Raw genomic sequence first — 12,467 nt, 5'->3', positions numbered from 1 at the left:
TCAGAATCTGTGTTGTTGCTGTAGTTTTCATATGTCACACGTCTTGTTGCCTATTTGGTAAAGTCTAGATATCTAAGATCAGAGTGACAGACTTGTTTATTTATCCTTATTTTATTTACATGGTGTTCTTTCTCATTTCCCCCCAATATAAATCAAATCCACCAATCTGCCAGTCCCCTTTCTGCATACGCACATTACTCTGCAAAACCACCTAACTTCCGCCTCACTAAAATGTTTTCTGTTCTTGGCTTTCTCAACTTCTGCTTCTTCTTTAAGTGTCAACTCAGGTTCCATTTTCTGTGTAAGGCATTCCATGAATACTTCAGGCCACACAGAGCTTCCATTTTCCTGAACTTCTGTAACATAGAGAATATATATATAGAATGCATATATTACATTTAATTATAGAAGTAAATTATACACTGTATCATATTATTCCATATGTCTTAGCTTTTTCTTCCCAACTAGACTTTGTCTAGTTCTTGTATTAAGTTGTTTCAGTAACACAAGGACACTGGTAAGAATATAGCAAGAAATAAAACCAGTTCAAATCTAAATTGAGCCAACAATTAATCTATAAGAAACTACTGGCCGGGTGCGGTGGCTCACGCTTGTAATCCCAGCACTTTGGGAGGCCGAGGCGGGCGGATCACGAGGTCAGGAGATCGAGACCACGGTGAAACCCCATCTCTACTAAAAAATACAAAAAATTAGCCAGGCGTGGTGGCGGGCGCCTGTAGTCCCAGCTACTTGGAGAGGCTGAGGCAGGAGAATGGCGTGAACTCGGGAGGCGGAGCTTGCAGTGAGCCAAGATTGCGCCACTGCACTCCAGCCTGGGCGACAGAGCAAGACTCCATCTCAAAAAAAAAAAAAGAAACTACTTATAGTTTCTTATCTAGTCTCAGTTTTCGTGACAAATGTGGAAATGGGTTCAAAGAGGCAAAAGGACTGATCTGATGTCAGCAGCTAAGAATGGAATCCTGTTCTACTAAACTTGTGGTCTAAGACTTGATCCTCTACAACTGTCAGTTGAACATTTGACTGAAAGCCAAATACTGTGAGTGTGTGTGTCTGCATGTGTGTGTGTTTAGCTTGGTTGAGAGAAGCCCAGAAAAATAGAGGCATCCTAATAAATAATGGTAGCCGTTGGGTTAATTTATGTTTATCTTGTATTAAAAACTAAGAAGACGAGAACTGATAGGAATTTTATCAATAGAAAAGGTGGATAAGAACTTCTAATTAAGCCAGGATACTGAAATGAACTGCAGAGATATTTTCTTATGCATACAGCCATGAGATAGTTAATTCATATCCATGTTGCTCTCTATAGAGCCTAACTATATGATTGCTTTTCTTCCATATGCAATGTGAATTGTTTCAGGGTGGGGGCAGTGTTTTCTGTTTATGCTCATTTTGTGATCTCAAAAGTAACTGAAATAGTCCCAAGGACAGAAATATATTGTTGGAAGAAAAATAGAAGACTCTTTTAGGTATCATTTTTTTCTAATCTATGAATTCCTTCTCCAAGTGGACGTATAGACTAGTGAGTATTTTGAGTGATGAGCAACTCGAATATGTAAAGACCGCAAGCATGTTCCCATTTCATCTTAGGATGTCGAATTACTTTTGTCAAATTAATTCTTAATGGTTTTGAGTATATGTGTGTGTGTGTATGTGTGTGTGTGTGCGTATATATATATATATGTATATATGTGTATATATATGTAAGTATATATGTGTGTATATATGTATATATATATATGTGTGTGTGTGTGTATATATATATATCTATATCCCACCTGGATATAAAATGTATCCATTATAGCTTAAGCTATCTATCAATCATCTATCCATCTGTTTATGTCTCTTTATTTACATGTAAAAAATTGAGATATCAAGAAAAAAGTTTTGTCTGAATGTTATCACCAATAAGTCAGTAATTTTTGCATTCTTCTTCTGTGTTCAATATAATGTTTGGAACAACAAGGAAAAGACTAAAAACAAGAAGCTTTGGCCTGTTTTAAAGATAATATTTTGTTATTTCTTATGACTACAGATACGTTTTCTCCTGTTGAGAATTTTTCGGTTCATATTATTTGTTTGTTAGAAAAAATTATCTTATATTACACTGTTTGAGGATCATTTTAGGGATCAGGGATCCTGAAATCTCAGATCCTGTTGGGCCTTTAGAGACCTTCTAATCCAACCCGTTTACTACAGAGTTTATGTAACTTACCTGAAGTTACATAGGTAATTAATGCTGGTTCAGGGTCAAGAAGTCAATTTCCCCCATTTTTAGACCTCTGTTTATTTATTTCTCTCTCCATTTTTCTACCAAGTTCAATTAATGGGTTTTAATTCTCAAAAGAATTATTATAAGAAAGAAGATTATTTATTCAAAAGGTCACTGATCCTTTTCTCCCTTCTTTTCCCCCCCCCAGCTCTCTTCAATCTAATTCCTGTGGGCCTGCGTGTAGTGGCCATCCAAGGAGTGAAGGCTAGCCTCTATGTGGCCATGAATGGTGAAGGCTATCTCTACAGTTCAGTAAGTACATTGTAGTGTGTATTCGTGTGTATGTGTGTGAACTACCACTGAGAGGTAACGGAGTAACCATCATGTTAGGCAAGAAAATTGGAAGTTGAAGTCATTTTATATTTTGTGATCCCGTTTTTCAGGATTATTTTGAGGTTTTGTAATTTAGAGTGTTAAGGACCATGTCTTGTTGAATGGGTATATTGCAGTTACTCTCCATGCAATATAAATTCTTTGTGTCTGGCTTCCATTTCTGCAGGATATTCTCCTTTTGGGATTTTACCTTTCTGTTTAATTCGAAGAGCAAGACAATTTTCTTTTCACTTGTTATCTCTCCTTTAAGCATAGAGGACGGCTCAGGAAGGAAAATTCTTCAATTTGTCTGGAAATAGTCTCTGTCCTACCATGGAGAAAAACTTTCATAATGGATGTTGGCTTTGTTTGTATTTAGTAGGTCTATGTTTTATCTAATATGTCAGATTCTCAGAATAACTTTAAAGGCAATATGAATTTATGGAATGAGCTCTGGATTACGAGCGAGGATATTTGAGTTTTATTTGCATTTCATTTACTATCTTGATATCCCTTTGGGCAAATTATCTTCCTTCGTTGGCTTAATTTTGGACCTTTCAAATGAGCATGCTGGACACCGTGTTATATCATGTCTTCTTTCAAATCCCAAACTGGCAAAATTAGGTAGCATCAGTGGCTACATTATCAGCACTGACATATTTTAAAGTAGTGAACACAATTATGATGCTTGTTTCACTCTCAGGATAATAATTCATGCATTGAGAGAATGTGGCTGCACTGAACGGGGTGTATGCATGTGTGTGTGTGTATTTCCGCTTTCTTGTAAGAGAGTTGGCTATTTGTAGTTCATGAAAAAAATTCCTTGAAAATCATGATTACAGATTTCCACCCTTACTTTCTATGATCTCAATAAATAGCACAAGGTTATTTTGGAAGTTTCCATATGTCTGCTGGATTCTAAATTAGTTATTGACTAGTTTTCATTAGGCTCTTCCAATGTTCAATTAAACAAATCTCTGGTACCTTGGAGCTCAGAAATTGATATCCTCAAATATGGTGTTTTTACATGCTGCACAGAAGAAGCAGCCTCAAGGCTTCTCTGAACTCCCTCTGCCTCCTGTGTCTCAATCCTGTCTCTCCCAAAGCACAGGATGAAGCTGTTCTCTGGAATTCCCTTATCTGCCTAAGCTCGGACCTACCAAAGAAGAAAACAATTACCTTTGGTCTCTTCCCTGAGTTTTCATTAACTGAACTCGTATCACAGGAAGAAAGATGGAAGTCCAGCCGGGCGTGGTGGCTCACGCTTGTAATCCCAGCACTTTGGGAGGCCGAGGCGGGCGGATCACGAGGTCAGGAGATCGAGACCACGGTGAAACCCCGTCTCTACAAAAAATACAAAAAAAAAAAATTAGCCGGGCATGGTGGCGGGCGCCTGTAGTCCCAGCTACTCGGAGAGGCTGAGGCAGGAGAATGGCGTGAACCCAGGAGGCGGAGCTTGCAGTGAGTCGAGATCGCGCCACTGTACTCCAGCCTGGGCGACAGAGCAAGACTCCGTCTCAAAAAAAAAAAAAAAAAAAGAAAGATGGAAGTCCATCAATACACCTAGACAGCGTTTTGTCACAAACCATGGTCTACTCTGCAGACCCAAAAGACTTTGTCCCAGCTCATTGTATGTTCTTGAAGTTCATTGAACTCCCCCTAAAATCGTTTGCTATCACTGTAAAATGGTCCACACCTCCCCATCGCCCTTTCCTCTAAAAAGAAGGGTATATAACCATGTGTACCACATTTCGCACGGTGGGGTAGTCACCCTGTAATTCCTCCCGGTGCACGTTAATAAATTTGTATTTCTTTTCTCCTGTTAATCAGCCTTTTGTCCATCGATTTTCAATTAATCTACAGAGGGTGAAGGGAAAATTTTCCTTTGGCTCCAACAGGTATGTCATACTTGCTTATTAGTAATACCTCTGTCATTTGTTTTACAATTATTGTTTTTTACTCCTGAAAATATTCAGATCAAAATATACACATATGCTATATGTGTACATATACATATTTTCAAAGTTTCTGCTCAAAATAACACTTAAATACATTTTCAGTCAAAATAATGGGCTCTCTTAGTGTGTCACAGCTCTAACAATTCTTAAGTCTAGTTATTGTCAGTCCATTTTAAATGTAAGAATTAAAATAAGAAAAAAAGGCAAGAGGATGTTATTTTGAATATTTCTAGTTAGTCTTACTGTAAAGATTTAATCAGTCATTAAATAAACAGCTAAATGTAGACTATATTATGTATATTTAAAAGGTCGTAATTCAGGTTATAATTCCACAGAAGCTGTAGAGTTCAGTTTATTAGACTAGAATTGATCCCCAAAGGTCCATGAAGAAGAAAACCACAAAGTTTGACAACAGTATTGTAAGCAGGAGACAGTTGTATAAGGGAAGAAGGGAGTTTGGAGACATTGCTGGGTTGTGGTTTCATCCTCTGAAGCTTTTCAGAGATGCATTCCTTCTGTCCTTCTTGCTTAGATCTGAGGTTAAGAGGGGGTGGGATCTTGAGCCACAAGAGGGAGTTTCTTTTGTAATGGAGTTTACCTTTGTAAACCTATTGGGGTATCTAGATTTTCAGTTCTTCTCTCCACTTAAGGCAAACTTGCCTCACACGTACAATCACAATGCTTTCCCCTCATGAGTTAAAAATCATCTGTTAACTTTGACTTTCCTGAGGTGTTTCTGGTATGCATTAAGGCTAGAATTTCTTTGAAAAGCAATTTTCTATGTCATAGGCAACACTGTAGTTGGGCAACCAATAAGGGTCATAACTGCAGTTTATGGAGAGAGAGGAGAGGGCTGAAGCAAACTAAGAGGACCTACATAAGCTAATTTAGAACCCAAAAGATTCACAAGCAGTATCATTTATCTAGTGTCATTTACCTGGCTTCTATTTATTTTTAAGCTAGGAATTAATTCCCTTGTTACTTTTGATTTCTATTTCTTCACCAAGAAGCAGGACGAGAGAGTGTCAAAGATGGAGTGACTGTTAGGTAGCACAGAGTTATAGTTTTAAGAGTTGCTCTGAAATTTGGTGTTTTAATAGGCGAGTTTAATCCATATATATTTGATGAGATTATTGATGTATCTGGATATGTTTTTACCATAGTAGTTTGTATTTTTTTAATTTCCTTTTGTTTCTCTTTTCTTTTTTAAAAAACTCTGTTGCTTTATTCACTTTTTTTATTTTATTAAATTCTTCTGCAAGTTTGTAACCTTAGGCTGTATTTTTATTCCTTTAGTGGTTAGTCTTATTTTTTTTAATCATACATAAATCACGACATACTTGGCTAAATAATTTTTAGTGTTTCTGTCTTCCTTTCCAACAGCTTATGGACGTTATGGTGTTTTCTTGCTAGTAAATACCACAACCTTTCTTGCTGCCAGTTTGATTAGTTGCACTTTAAAATAAAATCATATGCACAATTAGTTATTTTATAGCTAATCATTAAATTAATGTTTTGAATAATTTCTATGCATAAAATTTTTGTTTGTGTGTGTGTATCAAATTTGGTCTCTGATTTCACTTTTCTTCTAAACTAAACCTTTAATTGTTTTGTGTGTGAGGGTATGTGGACGGTGAACTTGCTTTTGGTATCCATGAAAATGTCTTCCTTTCACTTTCATTCTTGAATTGCAGTTAAGGTAGTTATAAAATTCTGAGTAGACCAATATTTTTCTCAGCATTTGGAAAATAATATTACATTGGTTTCTGGTATCTATTGTTGATTATGAGAAGTTTGCCATCAGTTTAATATTCTTTCCCTTGTAGGTAATCTCTACAGAAACTTTTTTCCGTCCTGGAAAACTAAAATTCTGTGTACTCATTGAACAAACAGCTCTCTTTCTTCTCTTCCCCCAGCTTCTAGCAACCACCATTTTTGACTTACAGTTACAAAGAGTTTGACTACTTTAGATATCTCATATAGGTGGAATAATGCAGTGTTTGTGCTTTTGTAACTGGCTTATTTCATTTAGCATAATATTCTCAGCATTCATCTATGTTGTAGAATATGACAGGATTTCCTTCTTTTTAATGTTTAAAAAGATTCCATTATATGTTATGTGCATTCTACATTCTGTTTATCTATTCCTCTATTGATGGAATTTAGGTTAATTTGGCCTCTTGAATATGAGATTACTGCTGCAATGAACATGAGTGTACAAATGTCAAGATCTTGTTGGATTATATGGTAATTCTGTTTTTGTTTTTTTTTGAGAAAACCCCATACTGTTTTCCCTATCAGCAGCATCATTTTACCTTCCCACCAACAGGGCACAAAAGTTCCAATTTCTTCACATCCTTGCTAACACTTGATACTTTTTGTTTCTTTTGATAGTGGCCATCCTAATGGGTGTGAGATGATATCTCATTTTGTTTTGATTGCATTTCTCTAATAACTAGTAGTAATGGGCATCTTTTAACATACCTGCTAGTCATTTATAAATCCTCTTTGGAGACATGTCTATTCAATTCCTTTGCCTACTTTTTAATCGAGTTGTTTTGTGTTGTTGTTGTTACTGAGTTGTAGGAGTTCTTTATAGATTCTGGCTATTAAGCCCTTACCAGATATATGATTTGCAAATATTTTCTCCCATTCTGTAGGCTACCTTCTTACTCTGTTAGTTGTTTCTGTTAATACATAGGATTTTTAAAGTTTCATGTAGTCCTATTTGTCTATTTTTGCTTTTGCTGCTTATTCTTTTGGTGTCATATCCAAGATATAGTTGCCAAATCTAGTGTCATGAAGGTTTTTTCCTATGTTTTATTCTAGGAAGTTTTTTGTTTGTTTGTTTGTTGTTGTTGTTGTTTTATTTTTTGTTTTTTGAGATGGAGTCTTGCTTTGTTGCCAGGCTGGAGTGCAGTGGTGTGATCTCAGCTCACTGCAATCTCCACCTCCTGGGTTCAAGCGATTCTCCTGCCTCAGCCTCCTCTTATGCATAGAGTTGTAATCCATTTTGAATTAATGTTACATGTGGTGTAAGGTAAGGGTCCGATTTCATTCTTTTGCATGTGGATATACAGTTTTTCCAGCACCACTTGTTGAGAGGCTAACCTTTCTCCATTGTGTAATCTTGTTGAAGATGATTTGACCACATATTAGAAGGTTTATTTCTCTATTGTGTTCCACTGGTGTTTGTGTCTGTTTGTGCAGTACCATACTGTTCAATTACCATAGTTTTTCACTATGTTTTGAAGTCAGAAGGTGTGCGACCTACAGCTTTATTTTTTCTTAAGATGGTTTTTGCTATTTGAGGTTCCTTGAGATTTTATATAAATTTTGGAATGGAGTTTTCTATTAGTGCAAAAAATGACATTGAGATTTTGATAGGAATTGTATTGAATATGTAGATTGTCTCCGGCAGTATGGACATTTGAATAATATTAGGTTTTCTGATTCATAAACATGGGATTTCTTTTGACAATGTTTAGTAGTTTTCAGTATACAAGTTTTTCAACTCCTTGATTAAATTTAATCTCACAGCGCCTTTTAGAAAGGAAGACCAAAATAATTTTAATGGTATTAAATAACATTTAAAAAAATAGGGTGAATAAAAAGTTCTTAATGCATCTCTCTCTCAAACAAAAGAAGGTTAAGCATGTTGGAAACTTATGTTTCTGAAACACCTTTTTCGATAGTTCAGGAAATACCATTCTGTGTTACAATCTGTTGAAACAGATTTTTCTACAAATTTTACCTTATACATAGTGCCTTTTAAAAATTTTGCTGTTTAACTAGTTTTGATTTAAAATGTAATATCCTTTAATGTTTTATTCTTTTTGAGTTTTAAAAGTTTTTGAAAAAACTTGTAAGACCACCTAAATTTTCTTAAATGATCACAGTGCTTAAAGGCATTTCAGTTGGGAGTGGGGAAGGAGAGGTATATTTTCATTTTATACAGAAAAGACAAAACCCGAGTAAGCCCTCGACCATCCTCTGTAAATTGACTCACATCTTTTTATATTTGAGTTGTTTGAACTGAACCTTGTATAAATAAAGCAAATGTAGATAAACATCATTTGGTATGACATTATAAAGCTAGATTTTCAAATTGTGGTTAGAACGCTAGTGATATAATATTTAAGTAACTTGATAGAATGATATATGTGATAAAATATGTAAAGAATAAAAATAATATTTACTAAAGTGCTATCACTGATACTTTTATATTTGCCTTTTTCTCTTCTGTACCTATGTAATTCATAATTTTCCTTAAAGCTCAGCTCAAATCTTCCCTGATATGTCATCTGTCTCCATTGTCCATCCTCTATGAGAATTAGATGCTACTTCTGCTGTAATACCTGGGCACTTGATTTTTATTTTGCTAGTAGGCAGGAATTACATCGTATTCATCTTTGCTATCTGGGCCATCTGGGCCACATATATTTTTCCCAACCACAGCGTTAAACACATTCGCTGGTAAAGGAAGATTCTCAATAAAGACTTGTTGAATTTTAAAGAATTGCCTATTTCAAGTAGAGATGGAACAAATTTCATAAAATTGTTGCACAATCAACTATGATTACATTGATCAAAGTTTAATTGGTAGTCTTACAAACCACGGCACAAATGCTGGTTTGTCCTCAAAGTAATCTCAGTAAACCTAAAATTTGTTCAATACATACTGATTGAAAGTCTACCACATCTCAAGCACCAGACTGCATACTGAGCATATAAAGATGAATGAAATAGATGTAGTTCTTATCTTGTTATAGTTTGCTCTTATAATCATAATTAGTTAGCAGTTGTAAGGAGTTTAGGCCGACTACAAAGTTAGAGGGCATAGTCCTCAAGACCACCCTCACTTCTGGCACCAACTGCAAGTTTATGGCCTCACAGAATCATCTTTGGATTGATAACTTTCCAGAAGGACTCACAGAATTCACTGAAAACCATGGTTATACTCACGGTTACAGTTTATTTTTGGGAGAGGGACAGATTAAAATCCACCATGGGAAGAAATACCTAAAGCAGGATTCAGTAGAAATACCAAATACTGAGCTTCTATTGTCATCTTCCTATAGAGTCAGGACATGTTACTCTTCAGGTTCCAACGTGTGATAATACACATGAAGTGTCGCCAGCCAGGAAGCTCACCTGAGCCTCTATGTCAAGAGATGTCATTGGCGTCTGTTACGTAGGCAGGATTCATTCATTGCTCATGTGCTTGATCTGAGCCTCTGACTCCACAGATATGGTGTGACCCAAAGCCCCTACCCTAAATCATAGTGTTATTCTCGATTTAGCCCAAGACTCTCAGGCAAACACAAATTACCTTCCAGAAACCAAGGACAATGGCTGCACCTCTTTTTGGGCAAGTTCTGTATGTCTCCAGTGTCCAAGTGAAGTGAATGCCATAGTCCATAAATATGTACCTGTGGTTCTGCTTCCAGTCCCACTCCCTCACTCTTCTGATTACCATCTATTTTCTTACCCCAGCTCAGAAGAAGAAAATAATGAAAGAAAAGAAATTTATGGGTGTAATATCTGGCATATCAGCACTTGGGAAATAAAAATATAACTTAACTGCTTTGTATAACTTAGGAGCCTTGACATTTGCATCTAGGAAAATAGCGCGTAAAAATAATGCAGTTTGAACCTGGACAAGAGGTAAGAATCTGTCTCTAAAAAAATTTAAAAATTAACTGGGGATGGTAGCATGCACCTGTGTTCCCAGCTACATGGGAGGCTGAGGTGAGAGGATTGCTTCAGCTTAGGACATCGAGGCTGCAGTAAGCCATGTGTGTGCCACTAAACTCCAGCCTGGGCAATACAGCAAAACCCTTCCTCAAAAAAAGCAATTTGTGTAATTTGAAACGTGTCTAGAACGCATAACTAGGCAAACATTGGACCTTTTTTAATGAATAGTTTGATGTGCTTAGCACACTTATCACTGGCATTTTAGTGGTTAATATTGGTTTAAATGTTTTTAAAAGGTCTATTTTTTTCAAACTACAGTGATGATTTGTTTACTTTTTATAAACTTAGACTATTTATTGCCCAAATCTGAATTAGGTAGTTTATGAACTAAATGAGAAGTTTTTAACTGAAGGATAAACTAAAGTCAAATTGTACGAACACAGTTTTTTATTTACACAGGGCCTTAACCTGTACCAATTATATTTGAAGCTGAAATAGTGATAAAGACGCTTATTTTAGTCAGTCTATATTCTAATAAATAAGTAATATTATAAGTTCTTATCAGAGTAGCTGTAACCATGAAAATCATAGTAACAATATTAATGGCTGTGCTAGTGCAAATAATACAGTGTACTTCTAGTTTTTGTTGTTTCTGAAGGACTGTTAGATTTGCATTTAATTTCACAGCAACTCTGTGGGGAGGGATAGAAATGAACCAGTAGATATTGATGAAGAGCTGAGGCTTAGTGAGGTGCTTGACTTAAATAAGCCCACTCTGGTGAGTAATAGAACTAGAGTTGAAATCTAGGTCTTAACTTCCAAAACCATGAGCTTTTCATAATACCATACTGCTCTTGGCCTTACGTGTAATGAAACCTTTCCATTGGAATGTTTCTCATATTTTCCCATGTGTTTTCACATAAACTGTCACATTCGAGCCTTGCAATAACTCTGATATTATTGCTGAGTGACAAAAGGTATGCCTGGGAAACAGAGAAGTTAAGTGACTAAAATGAGGTCACTCAGCATAGTGAGGTAGGTCAAGAAAAAGCAACTTCTAGTTCAATATTCATTTCTTTATTCAATATTGCTTCTCCTATTTGCTGTTGCAATTAAGGATGTGCCATACCACAGTATTTCAACATAATATAAAAAGCATAATTCTTTGAAAACCAGGGCAGCCTATCACCTTGTTTGTGATGGCTTTATTACAGTGATAACACCACCAACAAAAATGAAAGAGAGACTGCTTGATTGATGCATGTCCTTTGCACCATTTAGAATTTCTCCCTTAATGTATTGCCTGTGTGAGCAGACAGTGTTAAGATTGTGAGATGATGATACTGATTTTATATTGAAAAGCTGCGTCAGGAGTTATTGAGAAACATGGGTTGGGGATGGTGGTGATCTCTAAGGAAGAAAAATGAAAGGGCCACTACTGGTAACTATAAGGAGAAGACTATTTTATGTCCACAAGGTAGGTGATAGGAGAAAGTGGTTGATTCCCTCCTCTGATTTCTTTTACTTCCCCACCATCATAGATATCCAAATTTCTCCCATCATTTAGGACCCAGTAAACATTTCCCTAATTTCTGCAGCCCCAAATAACTTCCACATTTGGTACTTTGATGGGACATTTATCTCTGTATTTCCTTTCTTTTGTTTAAATTTGTTCTTAATGCTTTTTATATCCTATCAGATGCAAATTCCTTGAGGTTAGGGATCATATCTCATATAGATTAATATCTCTCATAGCACTGAAAACTGTAATTCCGGTGTTCAGACATCTGCTGAAGTCTTGTTGAATCAGTTCATAGAGGCATCATAGAGTTTAATTTTGGCAATAATTCATTGGCTGTCTGGACTTAATGGACTTTATAATAATTTTCCTGAGTATGACTCTACACACTTCCAGTTCAGTGACTAGTTCACTTTTGAGTAGTCTGTTTCTGTTCTTCTGAAGCATGTAAAGTTTACTAGAGGAATCTTACTGTTCATGCTTCTCTATTGAGGCTGATATGGTGCTGTAGTTTTAAGAGCTGATATTGCCATGTTTTTCTTTCTATACTAAATACTGTTTATAAAAGGTAAGGGAGAGGTAAAGATTAGCCATGATATCTTCCTGGGAAGCCACCTGGTTTTTACAGTTAATCTCTCAGTGAAAGAATTCTGTTCCATCCTAAAAAGATACACAAGCATATCTGGAA

The 12,467-nt window shown here is 36.0% G+C and overlaps 1 protein-coding gene across 3 annotated transcripts in view; it reads left to right on the top strand.

The window, feature by feature from the left end:
• Window positions 1-12,467, top strand: part of FGF12 (fibroblast growth factor 12) — a 603,658-nt gene that overhangs the window by 401,811 nt on the left and 189,380 nt on the right. For all 3 annotated transcript variants that reach the window (XM_063621980.1, XM_063621979.1, XM_063621978.1), the window contains one exon: window positions 2,442-2,545. In XM_063621980.1, coding sequence (XP_063478050.1) covers window positions 2,442-2,545 — 104 coding nt within the window. The remainder of the gene's footprint in view (window positions 1-2,441; window positions 2,546-12,467) is intronic.

The sequence above is a fragment of the Symphalangus syndactylus genome, chromosome 17 (genome assembly GCF_028878055.3).
Source record: "Symphalangus syndactylus isolate Jambi chromosome 17, NHGRI_mSymSyn1-v2.1_pri, whole genome shotgun sequence".
Taxonomy (NCBI): Eukaryota; Metazoa; Chordata; class Mammalia; order Primates; family Hylobatidae; genus Symphalangus; species Symphalangus syndactylus.
This window is presented reverse-complemented; position numbering and strand designations above follow the sequence as displayed.